At 40.4% G+C, this 22,771-nt stretch overlaps 1 protein-coding gene across 5 annotated transcripts in view; it reads right to left on the reverse strand.

Annotated features, from left to right (window-relative positions):
- Positions 1 to 399: 399 nt before the first annotated feature.
- The window catches only part of morf4l1 (mortality factor 4 like 1), a 58,660-nt gene continuing 36,288 nt past the window's right edge, over positions 400 to 22,771 (reverse strand). For 4 of the 5 annotated variants that reach the window (XM_072565325.1, XM_072565329.1, XM_072565327.1 and 1 more), the window contains 5 exons: positions 21,638 to 21,739; positions 12,647 to 12,738; positions 12,032 to 12,204; positions 3,636 to 3,720; positions 400 to 2,183 (listed from right to left, as the gene is read on the reverse strand). In XM_072565325.1, the coding sequence (XP_072421426.1) occupies positions 2,099 to 2,183; positions 3,636 to 3,720; positions 12,032 to 12,204; positions 12,647 to 12,738; positions 21,638 to 21,739 (537 nt within the window). In that variant the 3' untranslated portion in view covers positions 400 to 2,098. The remainder of the gene's footprint in view (positions 2,184 to 3,635; positions 3,721 to 12,031; positions 12,205 to 12,646; positions 12,739 to 21,637; positions 21,740 to 22,771) is intronic. The other variant, XM_072565326.1, reaches the window with a different exon arrangement.

Raw genomic sequence — 22,771 nt, forward strand, 5'->3', positions numbered from 1 at the left:
GAAGTTAGAGGACCATGGAGTGGGACTAGCTCCATAGCTCTTTCAGGAGCTGATACAGACACAATGAGTCGAAAGACCTACTTTTATGCAGCAAAATTCAATGATTCTACGGGAATTCAATAATTTTTACGGGACAAACTACTTAGGACAGGGAGAAATTTCTTCTGAAGATTGTGAATATTGTGAATTCTAAACCCTCAACACAAACCCAAGTGTTGAGGGTTGTAAATACCAAGTGAATCAAGGGATGTAGGGAAAGGGCAAGAAAGAGAAGCTAAGGTACACAGTCATGATCACATTGAACAGCAGAGTAAACTTGCATGGCCTATCCATTTTCCTGCAATGAATTATGCAATGTTACAAATGTTTCTCAAGTAGCCAGAAAGAGCAGTCATGAAATAAAATAATTCTCATAAAAAGATTTTACTGGAATATATAAACAGAAGTTGTGATTTTTATATACATGCATTCGACAAATCTCACTAAGTCCTGATATATGAATCTGAGCATCAAACTGGACCATGCATTTAGAGCTGCAAGATCACAGAGCATTGTCCATCAATACACATACAGACTTAAAAGATGTCCACAGACTCATTTGTAACACAACACTTAAAAAGTTTGAATATTGTGCAACATTGTCAGATACAAATACAGATAAGACAACCTTACAAAATAATCTTTATTTTACATAGCTCTGTATGTTTGCAAGATTAACCTGCAAATGAGATTGATTTTGGAATGTGCAGCAAACTAACAGTCTATTCGCTGTGGCAGAACCAAATTAAACCAGGGTTGACAGGATTTGTCTAGCTGATCCATCCAGGTCTTCTTTCCTGGCAATTTCACAATCTATATTAGCCATAAAGGTTTTCCCATGTACAATTTGTGCAGGAACAGAGTTGCACCTTAGAGTAATTGTTGGGTAACCCCATCCCATTTTTATTAACCCCTTCATTGAGGCTTCTCCTACTTTTAAGATTCACTGCAGTCCTTTGTGCAAGATGACATGAAGATCAAGTAGCAGTCTGTGTCACCATGGTACGGTAAACAAATTTCTGTAAAATAATCTGTGATTAACTAGCAAATGTTTCAATGAAAAGTAGTTTTATACAGGGCTTGAAGATACAATTGATCACCCTTCCCTGATAGGCTAGTAACTCAAGCAGGCTATCACGGCATATATATAGCCTGGAAAGTTTCTGAACTTGAGCTAACTAGGTTCGATCCATACAGGCACAGCAGCACCCTCAGTCAGCCAGGATTGCCATTTGCTCATTGGTTAATGGCTCCAAACTTCACTATGTGGATACGCGATAAGGGATTGCACAGGAAGAATAGTTAACAGAAAATTATTACAAAAGGCTGCTCAAATCTCTGCAAGGCAGCACCTTTAGGAGAGGAGATAAAATAATACTAGATCTTTAAAACTATCAGGAGGAATAAATTGCCTTATTCTTCAAACTCACTGACAGCAATTTTCTTCCTTAAGGATGAAGTGTGTTGGGCAATAAAACTGTTGTTTCACCATCAGCATTAAGCACACAGCTGTGCGCCTTCACAAAATAAACTACTGACATGAATTTCTTTCACAAGCAGGATAAAAATCCAGACATGCAGCATCAATACATTGAAACTCAGCTTTTTAAATCATCAAGAGCTGAAAATGTCACATCTATGTTTTTGGTTATCCAGGAACTAGTGTTCAAAACTAGTTCAATTCCAGTCCAATCTTGGGTCAAGGCATCCAAAACATCAAAATGCCAAAACACTAACTACAGATAATCACGATCAGAAAATTATATTCATTGAACCTTCCTCTTAAAATAAAAATTGGAAGATTGACAAAGAAGCAAGTTGCTCTTTTTAACCCAAAATGACAATTTTCCCACAAGAAATCCAGGAGGGTAATGAATAACCATTAATGCTGTAGTCCACTAAAATGGCTTACAGATGACACTGGGAACTTCATTGCTACATGTACCACTGGCAGTGTGTTGTTGATTGGTTCATCTGTAGAAAAGAAGCTACATATGCAAAAAAGAACTCCCAAAAAAAATCACAAGAGCCAGAGGATAAAGGTAATTCAATTACCAAGTCACACGGCTTTGCGATGATATTCCGGTGGTGCGACTTCGTAATCACTTGGACTAAAGAGACTCGAAGCATTCTTCACCAAGTACCTGAAGGGTTAGGGATGAGAGAAAGAATTGTTGAGTTGGTAATGTAGCAATGGAACACAAAGTTACTGAAAAGCTCAGTGACAACTTAGTTACGCCCCCTCTGCACATAATGAGACCTTCCTGGTGAATATTAATGAGTTGAGTCTCAATTTCAAGGGCAGTACACTTGCAAGTAGAGCAGGAAGAGGTATAGAGAGACCAGTACCACCAAAATTTAAATGCAAGTATGAGAAAGCAAGGCGGTCCTTTGAACCCGCTTCAAAATAATATCATGGTGATCTTAACTGCCCTCTGCCTGAGCTTTCCTGTTCCCTGACACATTAAAGGTCCAGCAGCCAGATTACAACTGTTGCATGCCACTTCACCTAGTCTAGTATGAGTCACCACAATTTGGATGTGGAAAACCACATTCACTTCATCAACATGAAAGATCTCTCCAAATGTCTCTGGCATCTTCCAAGCCACAATAGCCTGTTTCAATGCATCAAAAGTTTGAATTTGCCCTTTCCGATTTACACCTCTTATCAAATCATTTGATTCTTCACTTCTTCCATTATCATTCAGTTTAGGCTTGAATCAATATCCTTATGTCATTTAATCTTTTCTGTCTTCCACCCTCTCTCAGATTACCCATCTTTCCCCACCTCTGCACTTATGTAAAACAATTAAATCACAAAACATCTTCTGGACCTGATGGAAGATCAACCTGAAATGTTTTGAGTTTCCCTCCCCAGGGATACTGTCAGACCCATTGAGGTTTTTTTAATATAACCTTAACGTAATGAAACATCTCATGATACTTTAAAAGGCCATTACAGAAGAAAGTATGGCAATGAACTACAAAAGATGATGCTAGATCAGATTATCAAAGTCCTGATCAAAGAGGTATATTTTAAGAAATATCTTAAAGGAGGACAATTAGGGAGAGAATTCCAGGTTTGGAGCTGAAGTAGCTCAAGGCATATCTACCAAGAGAAAAATTATAATTGGAATGCTCAAGAGGTCAGAATTAGAAGAACACAGGCATTTTGGAGAGTTGGGCTTGAAGGAAATAAAAAAAGAGAAATGATAACTTTAAAATGAAGATATTGCCTAACTGGTGGCTAATATAGTTCAGCGATTAGAGATGATAGGAGAACAGCAGTTGTTGCAAATTAAGATGTGGACAGTGCTTTGGATGGCCTCAAGTTTAGGAGAGCAGAAAGTGAGAGATCGACCACGGCTGTATTAAGTGTCTAGAGGTAATGAATGCATGGATAAGGCATTTGATGATTTTAATTTGCACTAATGTATCAACAAATTTTAAATCATGCATTAATGCATCCCATTAAATTCCTTAGTGATTCTTATCCCTGTAGCAATTCATGATTACTGAAGTTTACAGCACAGAAGAAGCAATTCCATCTGTGATTTTTTTCCTAACAGCCATGAGGATTTAATAATTCAGCTTACTTTAAGAAATCGTGCAAGTAATTCAGCAACAATGCTAAACTCTTCTCATCCAAAGGTGTGTATGCCAACATTGCTCCAATTCGCACTGTGGAGAGAAGCAAAACACTTAGCATTTAAAATATGAAAACAAGCCATTCACCCCAACTGGTTCAGGCCAATGTTTATGCTCAACTAAGAGATAGAGAGGAATGCAGATGCTGGAGAAGTCAGTCGATAAAGTGTGGCACTGGAAAAAGCACAGGTCAGGCAGCATCTGAGGAGTGAGAGAGACAACGTTTCAGGCTCAGCCCTTCATCAAGACCTACAAAATGCTCCACACAAGTCACCTTTTCGCCATTTAAACTCTTCAACCTCTTTGAACCTAATCAACATGTCCTTCTCTTTAGAAACCATTTAACTGGCCAAGAGCTTTTTTTTTCTTTTCTCATTTATCTATTATTTGATATTATAATTGGATGAAGTTAAGACTAAAAATGGCAGGAGATCTCAGACCCATGTTATGCTCCTCTTGCTTAATGTGGGAGCTCAGAGACACAATTGATGTCCCTGACTCCTTCACATGCAGAAAACGTGCCCAGCTGCAGCTTTTGTTAGACTGCAAGATGGCTCTGGAGCTGTGGGTGGACTCACTTTGGACCATTTAGTGGATACACATTTAGTGAATTGGTCACACCACAGATTAGCATTGCTGAGAGAGAAAGGGAATGGATGACCAAAACGCAGAGAAAGAGCAGGAAGGCAGTGCAGGTGTTCCCTATGGTCATCTCCCTCCAAAACAGGTATACCATTTGGAATACTGTTGGGGGGATAGCCTACCAGGGGAAGGCAGAAAGAGCCAGGTTCATGGCACCATGGCTGGCTCTGCTGCACAGAAGGGCAGGAAAAAGAGTGGAAGGGCTACAGTCATAGGGGATTCAATTGTAAGAGGAGTGGATAAGCGATTCTGTGGTCGAAAACAAGACTCCTGAATGGTACGTTGCCTCCCAGGTGCACAGGTCAGGGATGTCTCAGATCGGCTGAGACAGAACATTCTGAAAGGGGAGGGTGAACAGCCAGTTGTCGTGGTGGATATGGGCACAAATGATACAAGTTAAAAAACAAAACGGGATGAGGTCCTACGAGCAATATTTAGGGACTTAGGAGCCAAGTTATAAAGTAGGACTTCAGAGGTAGTAGTCTCAGGATTGCTATCAGTATTACATGCTAGTCAGAGTAAAAAATGAAAGATAAGGCAGAATTAACGCATGCTTCGAGAGATGGTGCAGGAGGGAGAGGTTCAGATTTTTGGGACATTGGGACCAGTTCTGGGGGAGGTGGGACTATTACAAATTGGACGGTCTACACCTGGGCTGGACTGGAATCAATGTCCTAGGGGCGCTTTTGCTAATGCTGTTGGGGTGGGTTTAAATGAGGTTAGTGGAGAGTAAGGAGATAGTAACTAAAGCCCATAAGAAACTAGACAATGAAGTCAGCGTGACTAAGGGGAAGAGTAGGCAGGGAGCAGATGATGAATAAAGAGTACTGGACTAATGGTAAGATTTTTGGCAGTGTGAATGAGCAGAAATCTGTGTCCATGTATATAGATCCCTCAAAGATGCCACCCAGGATGATAGGGTGGTTAAGGTGGCAGACATTGCGTTAGCTTTTATTGGAAGAGGGATGGAGTTTCAGAGCCCTGAGGTCATTTTGCAGCTGTAGGGCAGCATGGTGGCTCAGTGGTTAGCACTGCTGCCTCGCAGCGCCAGGGACCCAGGTTCGATTCCAGCCTCAGGTGACTGTCTGTGTGGAGTTTGCATTCTCCCTGTGTCTGCGTGGGTTTCCTCCAGGTGTTGCGTTCAGTTCTGGTCACTGCATTATAGGAAGGATGTGCGATTTACTGGGATGTTACCTGGTATGAAGGGAAGGTCTTATAAGGAAAGGCTGAGGGAATTGAGGCGGTTTTCATTAGAGAGAAGGTTGAGAGGTGACTTAATTGAGTGTTAGATAAGGTGGACAGTAAGAGTCTTTTTCCTCAGATGGTGATGGCTAGCACAAGGGGACATAGCCTTAAATTGAGGGGTGATGAACATAGGACAGATGTCAGAGGTAGTGTCTTTACTCAGTAGTAGGGGTGTGAAACGCCCTGCCTGCAACTGTAGTAGACTCGCCAATGTTAAGGGCACTTAATGGTCATTGGATAAACATATGGATCAAAATAGTGTAGGATAGATAGGCTTTAGATTGGTTCCACAGGTTGGTGCAACATCAAGTGCTGAAGGGCCTGTACTGCGCTGTAATGCTCTATGTCCTATGATGAATGCAAAGGGACAGGCGGTCTGAGGCGTACTTGTTTTAATGCGAGAAATGTAATAGGTAGCTGCTGTTTGTAGGTAAATCCACATTTAATATGCGGGAGGCTATTAACGAGAGGTTGATTAGAGTGCAGGACAGACATGTCCCTGTGAAAATGAGGGATAGAAATAGCAAGACTAGGGAACCATGGATGACAAGTGAAATTGAGAGACTAGCTAAGAGGAAAAAGGAAGCATACATAAGGTCTAGGCGACTGAAAACAGACACAGCTTTGGAAGAATATTGGGAAAGTAGGACCAACCTGAAATGAGGATATAAGAGAGCTAAAAGAGGCCATAAAATAGCTTTAGCAAGCAAAGTTAAGAAAAATCCCGAAGCTTATATATAAAAACCAAGAGGGTAACTAAAGAAAGGGTTGGCAAAGCTGAAGAACTTAATAAATACTTTGTCAGTCTTCACAGTGGAAGACGTGAATAATATCCCAACAATTAAGGAGAGTCAAGGGGTAGAGTTTAGTATGGTGGCCATTACAGAAGAGAAAGTACTTCATAAGCTAAAAGGTCTAAAAACTGATAAATCTCTTGGCCCAAAAGGCTACATCCTAGAGTTTTGAAGGAGGTGGCTGAAGAAATAGCAGAGGTGTTGGATGTAATCTTTCAAAAATCACTGGAGTCAGGGAAAGTCCCAGATGATTGGAAAAATCACTGTTATAATCCCCTCGTTCAAGAAAGGATCAACACAAAAGATGGAAAATTATAGGCCGATTAGCCTAACCTTGGTTGTAGATAAAATTCCAGAATCCATTGTTAAGGATGAGATTTCTAAATTCTTGGAAGTGTGGGGTCACTTTAGAACACGTCAGCATGGATTTAATAAAGGGAGGTCATGCCTGACAAATCTGTTAGAATTCTTTGAAGAGGTAACAAATAGGTTAGGCCAGGAAACCCAGTGGATATTATCTACCTCGACTTCCAAAAGGCCTTTGGTAAGGTGCCTCACGGGAGGCTGCTGAGTAAGGTGAGGGCCCACGGTGTTCGAGATAAGCTACTGATACGAGTTGAGGATTGGCTGTCTGACAGAAGGCAGACAGTTGGGATAAAAAGGTTCTTTTTCGGAATAGCAGCTAGTGATAAGTGGTGTCCTGCACTGTTCAATGATGGGGTCCCAGCTGTTCACTTTATATATTAATGATCTGGATGAAGAGATTGAGGGTATTCTGGCGAAGTTCGCCGATGATACGAGGTTAGGCAGACAGGCAGGTAGTTCGGAGGAGGTGGGGAGGCTACAGGAAGATTTAGACAGTTTAGGAGAATGGTCCAACAAATGGCTGATGAAATTCAATGTGAGCAAATGCGAAGTCTTTCACGTTGGAAAAAAGAACACTGCCACGGACTATTTTCTAAACAGCGAGAAAATTCATGAAGTCAAAGTACAAAGGGATCTGGGAGTGCTAGTACAGGATTCTCTAAAGGTTGACTTACAGGTTGAGTCAATGATTAAGAAAGCAAATGTAATGTTGTCATTTATTTCAAGAGGGTTGGAACGTAAAAGCAGTGATGTGCTTGTGAGACTTTATAAAGCTCTGGTTAGGCCTCATTGAGAATACTGTGTCCAGTTTTGAGTCCCTCATCTCAGGAAGGACATACTGGCATGAGAGCGTGTCCAGCGGAGATTCACACAGATGATCCTTGGAATGGTAGGCCTAACATACAATGAATAGCTGAGGATCCTGGGATTGTATTCGTTAAGAGTTCAGAAGGTTGAGGGAGATTTAATAGAAAGTTACAAGATAATGCATGGCTTAGAAAGGATGGACGCTGGGAAACTTTTCATCAGGCGGGGATACTAGAACTCATGGCCAAAGCCTTAGAATTAGAGGGGGTCAACTTAAAACGGAAGTGAGGAGACATTTCTTCAGCCAGAGAGTGGTGGGCCTGTGGAATTCACTGCCGTGGAGCGCAGTGGAGGCCAGGACATTAAATGTCTTTAAGGCAGAGATTGATAAATTCTTAACCTCGCAAGGAATTAAGAGTTACGGGGAGAGTACGGGTAAGTGGCGTTGAAATGTCCATTAGCCATGATTGAATGGCGGAGTGAATTCGATGGGCTGAATGGCCTTACTTCCATTCCTATTCCTTATAGTCTAAAAGGAGGAAAGTTACACATGCAGTCAGAGAAAATGGGTGAGATTCTTAATGAGTACTTTGCATCGGTATTCACCAGAGGAGAGGGACATGATGGATGCGAAGGTTGGGGACAAATGTTTGATTACTCTAGGTCAAGTTGGCATAAGGAGGGAGGAAGTGTTGAGTATTCTAAAAGGCATTAAGATAGACATGTCCCCAGCTCCAGATGGGATCTATCCCAGGTAACTGAGGGAAGCGAGGGGGGAAATTGCTGGGGTCTTAACAGATATCTTTGCAGCATCCTTAAACACGGGTGAGGTCACAAAGGACTGGAGAATTGCTAATGTTGTCCCCTTGTTTAAGGAGGGTAGCAGAGCAATATTAACCAAGGCATGGTTTTAGCCCTGGGAGGGGGAAGCTGGGAAAATATGAGTACAATAATTAGTGCTCCCAGGGATGGGAGCTTCAACAGAGGTGCAATGAGTGAAACAGAATAAAGTAATATATTTAATTTGAATTCAACTTAAACTAAACTGCAATCAAATTAAATAAAAGTTAAGTAGATATGTTTGTGCTGGTAGAATAGTAGGTTGTTTATTATTCAACACAAGGTTATAGTCCAACAGGTTTATTTGGAAGCACTAGGTTTCAGAGCGCTGCTGGTTGTGGAGACCAAGATTGTAAGACACAGAATTTATAGCAAAAGTTTAGAGTGTGATGTAACTGAAATTATACATTGAAAAATACCTGGATTGTATGTTAAGTCTCTCAACTTTTAGAATTACCATGTTGGTTTCAGTTCTTTCATATGTAAATTGTAAAACTTTGTTTTTTAAAAAAGTTACATTCTCAAATGAACTTTAACAATTGGTGTCATGTTGGCCCAGATAATGTATTGAAAGTGTTAGCTCCCTACATGAGACTGTCTGTGCCCCAATGGTTACGTTAAAGATTTGAAAAGGTTTTTAATAAAAATAATTTTTAAAAAGGGTAACTGAGTTGATCCAGGTAATTATAGACCAGTGAGCCTGACGCCAGTGGTAGGGAAGCTGCTGGAGAAGATACTGAGGGGATCAGATCGATTTACATTTGTAAACAAATGGGCTTATCAGTGATAGGCAAAATGGATTTGTGCAGGAAGGTTATGCCTTACCAGCTGAATAGGATTCTTTGAGGAAGTGACAAAGTTGATTGATGAGTGAAGGGCTGTAGATATCATGTACATGGACTTCAGTAAGGCATTTGATAAGATTTCCCATGGTAAATGATGGAGAAAGTGAAGTCACATGGGGTCCAGGGTGTACTAGCTAGATGGATAGAGAATTGGCTGGGCAGCAGGAGATAGTAGTGGTGGAAAGGAGTTTCTCAAAATGCAGAATTGTGACGGGTGGTGTTCCACAGGGATCCGTGCTGAGACCAGTTATTTGTGATATACCTAAATGATCTGGAGGAAGGTTTGGCTTAAGTCGACACTAAGATTGAAGTAGCAGCAAATAGTGAAGGGGACTGTCAGAGAATACAGCAGAATAGATAGATTAGAGAGTTGGGCAGAGAAATGGCAGATAAGAGTTCAATCCAGGCAAATACAAGGTGCTGCATTTTGGAAGATCCAATTCAAGAGCGAACTTTACGGTAAATGGAAAAGTCCTGGGGAATGTTGAGGTACAGAGAGATCTGAGTGTTCAGGTCTTGTTCTCTGAAGGTAGCAACGCAGGTCGATAGAGTGGTCAAGGTGGCACATGGCATGCTTTCCTTCATCGCACTAGGTATTGAGTACAAGAGTTGGCAGGTCATGTTACAGTTATATAAGACTTTGATTCAACAACATTTGGAATACTGTGTGCAGGTCAGCACATTATCAAAAGGACATGGATGCTTTGGAGAGGGCGCAGAGATGGTTCACCAGGATGTTGCCTGGTATGGAGGGCACTAGCTATGAAGAGAGATTGAGTAGATTAGATTTGGAGATGCCGGTGTTGGACTGGGGTGTACAAAGTTAAAAATCACACAACACCAAGTTCAATTGGGAGCACACCAGCTTTCGGAACAACACTCCATCAGGTGATCGTGGAGGCTCAAACCTAACAGAATTTATAGCAAAAATTTACAGTGTGATGTAACTGAAGTTATACATTGAAAAATTGATTATCTGTTAAGCCTTTCATCTGTTAGAATACAGTGATAGTTTCACTTCTTTAATGTGTAAATCACAAAAACCTTTTTAAAAAGTTGCATTCTCGGGTTAGCTGTTAACAATGGTGATGGCTAGACAATATGTTGAAGGTGTTGGCCCCCTGTGTTCTCTGTCTATGCCATGATGTTTTGATTGATTCTAATCTAAACAGTGAGATAACGGAGTTTTACATAAATTCATGCAGTTTTTTGAGCAAAGTACAATGCAACCCTGCAAGTACAAATTCACCCCACAAAAATATCTGTGCATGTGGGTCTTTGGCAAAGGCTACGACAACGGATGAATGGGCACCGCACAACAATCAACAGACAGGAGGGTTCCCTCCCAGTTGGGGAACACGTCAGTCGTCCAGGACATTCAGCCTCAGACCTTCAGGTGACCATCCTCCAAGGTGGACTTCGGGACAGGCAGCAGAAAAAAGTGGCCGAGCAGAGGTTGATAGCTAAGTTTGGTACCCACGGGGGGGGGGGGGGGGGGGGGGCGGCTCAACCAGGACCTTGGGTTCATGTCACATTACAGGTGACCACCATTGCACTGTACATACTCCCACACACACACAGACACTCCCACACACACACACAGAGGCACTCCTATACACACATACACACAAACAGATACGCACACGCTCCCCCTCAGACTTAAACTACACACACACGTACACATTTTCACACTCACAACCCCCAACCCAGACAGACAGACAAAGACCCACATGAACACACATTTTGTGGGGTGAATTTGTACTTGCAGAGTTACATTGTACTTTGCTCAAAAACTGCATGAATTTATGTAAAACTCCGTTATCTCACTTTTTAGATTAGAATCAATCAAACCATCATGGCATAGACAGAGAACACAGGGGGCCAACACCTTCAACATATTGTCTAGCCATCACCATTGTTAACAGCTAACCCAAGAATGCAACTTTTTAAAAAGGTTTTTGTGATTTACACATGAATGAAGTGAAACTATCATGGTATTCTAACAGATGAAAGGTTTAACAGACAATCAATTTTTCAATGTATAATTTCAGTTACATTACACTGTAAATTTTTGCTATAAATTCTATGTTAGGATTGAGCCCTCCACTATCACCTGATGAAGAAGCGTTGCTCCAAAAGCTAGTGTGCTCCCAATTGAACCTGTTGGACTATAACCTGGTGTTGTGTGATTTTTAACTGAGTAGATTAGGATTCTTTTCATTAGAAAGACAGAATTTGAGGGGGGGTGACCTGATTAAGGATTACAAAATCATGGTAAGTATAGAGAGGGTGGATAACAAGAAGCCTCCCCCAGCGTGGGGGACTCAATTACTTGGGGTCATATGGAAAGTTCTTTATGCAGAGGGTGTGGGTGCCTAGAACCCATTGCCAGCAGAGGTGGTAGAGGCGGTCACAATAGTGTCATTTAAGACTTATCTAGACAGATACTCGAATGGGCAGGGGACAGAAGGATACAGATCCTTAGAAAATAGGCGACAGGTTTAGACAGAGGATGTGGATCGGCGCAGGCTTGGAGGGCCCAAGGGCCTGTTCCTGTGCTTTAAGTTTTTTTGTTACATCATGATTCTGAAGAGCACCATACAAATGCAAGTTCTATCTTGAAATTTTTTATCAGTGGACCAGAAGAGGATTAAGTGTTTAGTGGCATAGCACTTGGTGCCTGTTCTCAAGTGAAGAGTGACAGATTAGACTAACTTATCCTATCCTACCCACAAGCTCATTGGGAGCAAAGAATAAAGACTGGAAAAGAACCAAAACCAAATTTTAAAAACCAGCTAAACTTACCAAACAACCGAAGGAGATGTGGTGCTCCATAAATCTGTGACATGGGTGCATCTGGATGATCAGCCAAGATTTCGGCATACTGTGGTCTCTCAAATTTGTACAGTAGTTGCGTACCCAACATCACATTGAAATATTCCTTAATTCCAGCAACTACTTCATTAACTGCATATTCCCTAAGGTTGAAAAGGAAAGATACTAAGCAATCAGTAGGGATCCTATTATCAGCTTGTTAGAAAGGATAAAGACGTGGGAATGACACATACAGGCAAGCATCAAAAGAATTCAACTTGTGTCAGTGCTTAATTTTTTTTTATGGCATCCAGAAAAAGACCATGAAAAGAGAAAGAGATGGGATGAGACAATCTTAATTCTATCCCTCCTCATTAATGACTTGAGCCTCCTAGATTTTCTCCGATCACCAGTCTTGGTTCCTCCCTTTGGTGTATGTCCTTTACAAGTGTCTGAAGATGGGTTTTTATCAAGGTCACACACACACCCTCAAACATCTCGTGCGCCCTGCTCCAAAATCACAGGAGATCCGAGCAAAAACTTCAGGCATCAGTTTACTTTGTACTTTGAAAGCAAGTTACCACACCAGAGAAATAAATCACTCACTTGTTATTGTCAGTGTTCCCACGTGACTTTTTGTAGTTGGCATATTCTTCCAACACTGTATCTACATTCTTTTTTGCGGGCAAGTGAAACAGCTTTAGTGAGAGGAAAGATCATTGTTAGGTTATATGGCCATGTGTTAAACACTACTGAGCATGCAAATCTTGAACAATAAAAATTGATAACAAAAACCTATTCTCATTTCTAAAAATAGAAAACCATCAACTGTGCCAAAGGTTTCCAATTATATTGTCAAAAAATAATGTTCTGGCTTATGGATCAATTCTTGATTATTTATCCGATGTATGGTTATAATTTCTGGAGAGCAGTATATGAAAAATACACTAACACAATCACCAAAAATGTAAAACAAATAGTCATTTTTAATGCATGAAGTGAATTGCTGCAGCAGTGAAGAAAATGCCAAAGTCTAATAACTAACATGTCACATACTTTCAACACAGCCTGTGAAATTGGTCTGCAAGTTATTCAGACCACTGACAAGGCTTCTGATCTTATCCCAGGCAGAAGCAGATTACGTCCACTGCCAACACAAGTTGAGGGTAACATTAAGAATACATAGCATTCACAGCATGGATACAAGCAGTTTGGTTTTAATACTCTACACAAATCTCCTCCCACTCTCATTTCACCTCATTTACAAACCCGCTAATTCTTTACTCGTTCATTGTGATAGCATTTTCAGTGTAAGGAAATTTTGCTCAACTATATTTGGATAGATTAACTTCACTATATCTGAGTAAAACACCCGATGACAAATTCATTTCTCGGCTGTCACCAGATCGTCAGCACCTTCCAAATCCACAACCACTTCCAACTGGTAGGACAAGGGCAGCTGATACAAGGGAACACCACCACCTTCACGTTCCCCTCCAAACCACTCATCATCCTGACATGGAAATATCTCGCCATTCCTTCACTGTTGCTGGGTCAAAATCTTGGAATTTCCTCACGAATGGATTGGGGGTCAATCCACGGCAGATGGACTGCAGTGTTTCAAAAAGGCAGCTCAACACCACTTTCTCATGGGCAACTAGGGATGGGCAATACGTATGGCCAGCCAGTAACACCCACCTCCCACAAATAAATAAATTTTTTGAAACGCAGTCCATCTCTATAGTCGCAGCATCTTTTCAGTAGTCTTGCAAATCACAATTCATTCCACCCCAAAAGTAAAATTGGTTATTCTGTTATCTCTTTGTTTCAAGAAATCAAAATAAAAAGTCATCTTGGTATAAAAATCCTTGAAGCACTAGCTTGGTTTCAAAAAAGTACAAAAAATATGACAGATTCAACATGCAAGTGACCTTCAGACAGCCATGAACAACTCAAGAACTACTGTCAAGATGTTGACCATTTTATGAAATCACTTTCCAGATTCAACCAGGTGCACTGAAGAATGACATTTTAACAAATGGAGACTCAATTCCCCTAAATTTTCCCTGTGAAACATCACTCTTCCTCAGGGAAATATAGTGCAGTCCTGCATGTGAACAACATTCATTACATTCAAGAAGCTTAATGTGTACAACTCCCAAGAGTATAACCCTCATGAGAATTAAAGCACATCACTGGAAAGCAAAGTCATAATGAACTTCATCTTGCCTTGCTTGCAGGGAGCAAGAAAAGATATAAGGAAAGATGTGTGCAGACCTGTTAAATTCAAGGAACAGAGTATATGGTGGACATTCTACTTTGATGTTAAAACTGCAACAAAGTCAGTTAGCTTCTGTACTTGGGCCAAAAACATGCTTCAAGTTCAAGCATGCTGACTCTTCTGAACATTTTCAATTTACCATCATCAATTTGGTGGCAAAGTGAAAACTGTCAAGTTTGTACTTACTGATTGATGTGCCTTTTGTTGTAGGCTCCTGCTTACTTGGAATTTGTATCAAGGCTGTGCAAACAATTTTCGATAAAGGCTGAACAATCAGGAAAGGAGACCCTCATTTAATTAGGCTGAGGGCATCTGAACGCAATTGTTCAGATGAAATGCCAGCACTGAACCCACGTCATCACCAATTACCCGGTCTTAGCATGTTAAATATTAACTTTCATTTTGTAATGCTCCAGGAGCTTTTCTGTACGCTCACAATCCATGCACTCAGCACCTTCCAGTATTTAAGGACGGCAGGAAACTCAAGACTTCAGGATGTATGCATCTCAAAATAAATGCCTTAAAAATACATTCCCTGTAAAATTATCCTAAGCAGTTTAAATCTAACCCAAGATCCAGAAAGGATACAGAAAAACACTTTTGAAACTTTCAACATATCCGTTGGTAGCAAAATAGATTCATAAATAAGAATTGAAAGATAACAATTTTAAGAGTCTTTAAGAATATTTCAAGAAGTTGTTTTATATTTTTATCAATGCTTTTTTAATACTAACTTTACAGGACTGCTTACAATAGCACCCAGCAGCTTGCAGTGCCAGCAAGAACCTGTGATATTACAGGTTCAAAATAGATCCATCCCAGCATTGCCAAACTGAATAGTACAACTGTTCTAGACATGATTTCCAAGTATGAGCTGGCATTAATTGAGTACTTTTCACAACCACAGGAAGTCATCAAGAATGTTTGAGCTCGTGAAGCTCGTGTAATCAGTGTGGCAACGCAGGAAACAAAGCACAGTAAGATCTCACAAATAGCATTTGACAGCAGCCAGGCACTAAAAATGACATTGAAAAATTTAGCGTGTAGGTTTGCTCGCTGAGCTGTAGGTTTGATATCCAGACGTTTCATTACCTGGCTAGGTAACATCATCAGTGGTGACCTCCAAGTGAAGCGAAGCTGTTGTCTCCTGCTTTCTATTTATATCTTTCTCCTGAATGGGGTTCCTGGGGTTTGTGGTGATGTCATTTCCTGTTCGTTTTCTGAGGGGTTGATAGATGGCATCTAGATCTATGTGTTTGTTTATGGCGTTGTGGTTAGAGTGCCAGGCCTCTAGGAATTCTTGGGCATGTCTTTGCTTAGCCTGTCCCAGGATAAATGTGTTGTCCCAGTCGAAATGGTGGGTTTTTTTCATCCGTGTGTAGGGCTATGATGGGGAGAGGGTCATGTCTTTTTGTGGCTAGCTGGTGTTCATGTTTCCTGGTGGCTAACTTTCTTCCTGTTTGTCCTACGTAGTGTTTGTGGCAGTCCTTGCATGGAATTTTGTAGATGACGTTGGTTTTGTCCATGGGTTCTACTAGGTCTTTTTAAGTTTGTTAGTTTTTGTTTGAGAGTGTTGGTGGGTTTGTGTGTGACTAGGATTCCGAGGGGTCTTAGTAGTCTGGCTGTCATTTCTGAAACTTCTTTGATGTATGGTAAGGTGGTTAGGGTTTCTGGCTGTGTTTGGTCTGCTTGTCGTGGTTTGTCCTGAGGAATCTGCGCACTGTATTTTTTGAGTATCCATTCTTCTTGAATACATTGCATAGGTGGTTTGCCTCTGTTTTCCAAAGTTCGTCTGTGCTGCAGTGTGTGGTGGCTCGTTGGAATAGTGTTCTGATACAGCTTTGTTTGTGTGTGTTGGGATGGTTGCTGGTGTATTTAAGTAGTTGGTCAGTGTTTGTCGGTTTTCTGTATACGCAGGTTTGTAATTCTTCCTTGTCCTTTCTTTCGACTGTGACGTCCAGGAATGCGGGTTTGTTGTCGGTTTCTTCCTCCTTGGTGACCTTTATGCCTGTGAGGGTGTTGTTGATATTAAATGTCTCTTCTATCTTGTTTCATTTTGTGATGATAAAATATTAACCAGGGCATTGGGGGAAAACTCTTTCAAATAGTGCCACTGGATGTTTTTGTGCCCAAGACAACTGACAGGACCTTAATTTAAAAATCACACCAAAAGACACCACTTTTATCTGTGAAATACACTGAGCCAAGAATTTGCTCTTAAGTCATGACAGTCAAATCCACAGCCTCCTGATTCAACAGTGCGTGCATTATTCACTTACAGTTTTCTTCTGACCAATTACAGGCGACAATGTAATCTTAAAATGGAACTCAAGTACAAATTTCACGCATGCCCATATTGGTGCTATTTCAAACCTGTTGTAGATGAGGGCAGTGGATTTAGATATAGTGGAATTGGAATTATCGGAAACAGCTCAACAATGCTTCTCTAACAAAGTGCATGCACGTGCCCAGAGAACTTTTACTTTTCCCTTTCACTTTTCAGCTTTTCTTTAATTTCAGTGGCTAGTGTTAAAGGAGAGTTAAGGGAAAGTAAGATTGCACTTCATCTTTACAAAAGCTCAGTTAACATCTGAAAACAGCTAACCACTTTTTTGTGGGACAACTTTAACCTTCCTCATCCTAAGCTTTCCTCTGGATATACTGCAATGATATAGAGCAATATGCTTTCCTTGGACCTTAGCAGTGTCTCATTTCATAGTGAATGACCCCTTCCCCCCTCTTGCTCAGGGTCAGGGCAGGGTTTAAAATACAGATAAATACTTGCTCCATACCAACTGCATAGAAGTACAAAACATCCATGTTGTCAATTCCTAAAATCCTCAAGCAGCAAAGACTACATACTTGCCCTCAACTGTTTTTTTCTGAATATTTGATTCACAGAAGCAAAGATCTCCTCAGTGAAAAGACGGATAATAACAGATAATTACCTAGAAGGTAATTGATCTGTGTTACACAACCCTGGAAAATCAACCTTATAACATCTCAGTGGTCAAGGACAATTTGGGAACATCACACGCTTTATCTGCCCTCCAAACTGGATAGTATCCTAAAGGGGGTGAACAGGAGTTGTTAGATCAGCCAAGATCCTACCGAGCGGGAGGGCAGGTTTAAGGTCTCTGTTCCTAATTTGATTTTTTATAACTTGGGATATAATTACTATTTCTCCACTGTCACTGATCAAAATTCTGGAATTCCCTTCCTAACACCACTATATCGATAGACTGCAGGAGTATTAAATGATGCATTACATAATTACTATTTCTCCTGACTTATGCAAAGATGTCTGCTATATATGCACATTACTTGGCACTAGGTGGATGACTGTGTACAGAATTACTCAACCTCAGGAGCCTGGGAAGCATTCCAAGCTTCATAGTGCACAGAATTGTTTTGAAGTGCTATGATTGTTACGGAGAGAATTACGGCTACTCACGATGCATTGGTCAGAGCATATTGTACAGGAATTGGAACTTAATGTTACAGATGTACAAGACATTTATATGGCCACATTTAGAGTACTGCCATATTTCTGGTCACCCTGCTATAGGAACGATGCCATTAAACTGGAAAGGGTACAAAAAAGATTTACAAGTAATGTTACCAAGAATTGAAGGCTGGTTATAAGGAGATGCTGGGATATTTTTCGCTGAGGCATGGGAGGCTGAGGGGTGACCTTGTAGGAGTTATAAAATCATGAGGGGCATGGATAAGGTGAATAGTCAAGATTTTTACCTCAGAGTAGGGGAGTCCAAAACTAGACAGCATAGGTTAAGGGGAGGGGGGAAAAGATTTAAGGGAGATCTGGGGAAAGTTTTTCACCGAGAAGATGGCCCGCATATGGAATGAGGTGCGAAAGGAATATGTAGAGGCAGGTACAATTAAAACATGTAAAAGACTTTCGAACAGGCACATGGATGTTCAAGTACTTTTTCGAGATGGCTTAGGGAATCCCTGATGGACTCTACCTGTAAGCCTCTCTTGATCCAGCCCGGAGAATGTACTCTATGGTCGCCTGGAATACAAAACAGTTTAGTTTAAATTATTACCTTTATTTACCAATGGCATCAATGTTACACTATAACATAGATACCTACAAGCCAAGCTTGAGCTAAGGTTCTAAAACCACTAGCAGTGTAGCAGCGCCAGCTCGTGCTCCTAAGAGCTCTCTCAGGCTACTCCTCTTATTGCTGCAAACAAGTTGGCTTTAAAAAGAATTTGGTATTAAACTTACAACACCACATGTCCTTAATCAGATAAGCAGCAATAAAATGGTAGAAGTTTGCAGAGAAAGAGAAACTCGCTGACAGGTCTGAGTATGCTTGACTAATTAAGTTACATGCACAAAGTGGGACACCCTGATCAAGCCAAGCCAAATGGCCAATTGCTTTGACTAGATTACCTTCTCTTTTAACAGTACATCATAACGAGAGGCTAGTCTAAACTATGTGGAAAAGGTCATGAGGCAACCTTGCTCAGCTAACATGCTGTTATGATTGTCCTACAAAATGGCTTTTTCCTTTAAAGTCATCTTAGACTCCCAAAGTGCAAGTTAAATCCATAACATTCCCAGATCTCGAGCTCTAGGGAACAATACACAAACATTCAATCCATGATAAGCCAGTGTTAATCTTTCCACCAGCTTCAGTCGTGTGTGTGTGTGTGTGTGTGAATGAAATTTACTGAAGAATGTTTTCTGTCTCTCACACGTGAACATCTTCCAACTTTCTTACTATGTCAATTTCACCGTGTTTTCCTAGCTTGTATGGGTAATGAGACATTCACCTTCCAAAACTGTCAAGATTAGGGAGCTAAGCTTCATAAACCCAAATCTGCACAGTGTGGTATACATGAAAATGTATCAGGATTGTTCTACTACGTGCATACTCCACTCAGCTTGTAATTATCAAATTCCAAGTTCTTTTCCTACTGAGTATGAGTTTAGTTGAGAGTTTTCGATGTAAAACAGAAACTTAGTTATCAGACATTCAACTGTGAAATATGCACACCTCCAGTCCCCGGTGAGAAGGAAGCACTGCCACACATTCCACAAGTGAACAAATGTTATCACCTTATTTATACCAATCCATTGACACTAAGAACAGATGTCCTTAATTCTTTCCCACATCTCCTTAGCGGATGTGTAAGGCCACCAGCTTTCTCATGGACTGGAAGTGTTTAGAGGGATATGGACCAAACAAGCAAATTGGACTAGTTTAGTTTAGGAAACCACGGACAAGTTGGACTTAAGGGCCTGTTTCCGTCTATCATTAATTGAGAAATCCCATAATCAATGGTAAGACAAATGATCAGTCAAATCTGTTCTTTATGATATCGACCAAGGATGCAATGCTGGCCAGGGCACCAGGATAACCTTCTTCCAGTTGGGATAATCAGAATGTGCAATAAATTATAGCGGAACTCACATGCCATTATCAATTATTTAAAAAATAATACTTGCTAGCCTCGAGTACCTCAGAATGCTTTTGTTTTACCATGTCTACTTTACTTTAAAACCCAAAACATTTTTTCCAGTCCACTCTCAAGGGTGCATATGTATTTGGAGGGAAAGATAATCAAATATTGATGCATTAAGCCAAGACAGCCTCTGCTTCTTCAGGTTGCCAAACATCCTAACTAGTAGAAAACTATCCTGATCATCCAATTGTTAAGTGCTTAGTTTTTGTCTAAATAATTGCTTTGAAGTGGTATGACTGTTAAGTGTAATGTGAAGCTTGGAATGCCACTCTAGCTCATGAGGTTTAGAGTAATTCTGTACAAATTCATCCAGCTAGTGCTAAGTAACGTGTATCCAATGCAGTGACATCTTGCTAAATAATTTCCACAATAAATTCCAAAATGTATAATGTGCAACATGTATCAGACTGGAGAAAATTAAAAGTTACGTGAACTCAGCTTAGTAACAAGTAAACCCCACAATAATTGTCACAAAACACAGCACACACAAGTAAATCAGCTGGAAGACACAAGAACCTGCTTTATTGCAAGATGAATGTTCCTTCTTGAAAGCCATGCATCAATCGATTTCTGAGCAAAGTTAGATGTTAAGTATATGCTTTAATTATCTAAGATTTAGTTGGCAATCTCCCTAAAAATAGAATCTCAGAACGAAACCACACAGAAGGAAGCCACCCAACACGCAGCACCTTTAATACAGCTATTCCATTAGTCTCACTAATGTTATTTATCCACAGTCCGATAAATTTCTCACCTCCCACTAGTTCTCCAATATTTTACAGATAAAGTTATTACTGAATCTACTTCAGCACACTTCAGAACAACTATGCAAAGGCACAGTTTCTTCATATCGATCACCATAACCCTATGAATCTCATTGCCACTGGGTGAATACTTTACAGCTTGAGAATCACCAAAGTTTATTCTTAATGTGGACCATCTGATTGATTATCAATCCATAAATCTTTCCATTATGCCTACGACCATTAGAGCAGGAGAATCTGAGCCAGGCATGCTTGAGTTAGTGTGGCATCCCCCAAGCTAGTGCCTCTGGTCACAGGCTAGTGATCTGCTCCAGGTAAAATAAGCTATGAAAACATACAAAACTACATGATTTGTCGGTCTCATCATCGTGGAAAGCCTCAAAGTTTGTAACTGGAAACAGGCTCTCTATTTACTATGAAAACCTCTCAATTTAAGACGCCTTTATTTAATTTTTCCTTAATCTACATCACTCTAAGGAGAGTTCACTACAAATCTTAGTTCTTCAGGGTTGCTTCAGTAAATTGTTCAAAGCTCGCATCATGAAAGGCAGGCCACGGTTCCTAGAGTGTACACTGCCCAAAACAAGATGACTTAATTTCATCAAAAAATTCTGAAATTTGATTTTAAATGTTTTTTAATATTGATGTTAATTCACTTTAGACTGAGAACCGAGCATCATCTGTCAGTTTCTGTTGGTAGAATTGCTGAAGTTACAGCTCTGGCAATATGGTATGGAAACTCACCTTAGCAACCAAAACACAGGAGCAAGTGGGCAGACTGCACTCCCCCACAAGCTGAGCTAACCTAGTGACAAGTAAAAAATCTATTGTTGTGAAATATTTACAGCACAGAAACAGGTGATTTGGTTCATGAATCTGTGTCTAAGCATCTTTCCAACCCTTCTTTACCTCATCCTATCAATATATCCTTCTTCGGTGTTTTCACCCCATCTTGTTACCTTGCTTGTCTGCAATAGCAATATTCTAGCCAAATTTACCGTGGTAGCAAATCCTGATGTATCACCATGCTTTGAAGCAACCAGATAGACTGCATACCTGTTTTTGACGTGTGATCAGGTCCCAATCGTCCACAAGCCATGGTTTCAACTCCTCTGGAATCTTAACCTTGACTTCTACCCTGTTCATAAATGTCTCCTCCTGCAGAAGACAAGAATTTACCAAGTTACAGCTTCTTCCCAGGTCTACACACAAATTGAACTTGCTGCACACTGCATTTAAAAAACACACCCACAGTCCTAACACCTCAAGGTAAATCTTTATAAAGTAGTAGGAGTGCTCAATTCAATAAAAATTGCAGACCTTTAAAAACAGGCTTCCCAGCTTCTCAAAGTCTCAACCAACAATAGCTCAGAATACCTTAAGGACCAACCATTCAGGGGTGGAAGTTGTGTCATATGCATGTAGATTTCCATTTTGGTTCATTTGGAGATGAGCATTAAACATGTCCCATCTCAAACAAATAAAGCTTGGAAGGCATATGTGACAGAATGATACCCAGTTTAAAAATGTTGGGACAGCATAGATTAAAAAATTAGGCATGAACCAACTGTAATGCTCAAGATCAGGAAATAATATGACACCATACAAGACAAAGACTACTTTTTTTCTTGACTGAGTCCAGTACAAGAAAGTGTAACCTCCTTTGAGTGGGCTATTTATAGGGAGGAAGTAGGAGAATGGGGTTGAGAAACATATCAGCCATGATGGAATGGTTGAGCAGCCTCATTGGGCTGATTATCTTAATTCTGCTCCTATATCTAATGGTCTATTCAGTCATCATGTCAGGCAGGACTTCTTCAAAACAAAATTTACTGAAAAGTTGAAGCTCTCTCTCTAAAAAGTAATGAAGCTAAAAATTTGAAATCTCAGAAATATCCATCTAATCCAGCTGAATTTCAAAGCTTTTTAAAAAGGTTACCTACTAAATTTTGATCTATACTAGTCTATGCAGACAATCCTCAATGTAACACTTTTAATCCTGCCAGCCTTGAAGTAAAAAGTAAAGGATTGTGATTTAATATTAAGTCCACAAGCACTTAAAACTTCCCTGCAATACAACGCATTACACATTCAACCAGACACTGTGCTTGTTTAATCATGCTTTTTAAAAAACAAACTCTTGATACCGTTAAACAACGTGGATCTAGTTACACCTCAGATGTCTGATAA

The sequence above is a fragment of the Chiloscyllium punctatum genome, chromosome 48 (assembly GCF_047496795.1).
Source record: "Chiloscyllium punctatum isolate Juve2018m chromosome 48, sChiPun1.3, whole genome shotgun sequence".
In the NCBI taxonomy this organism is placed as follows: domain Eukaryota; kingdom Metazoa; phylum Chordata; class Chondrichthyes; order Orectolobiformes; family Hemiscylliidae; genus Chiloscyllium; species Chiloscyllium punctatum.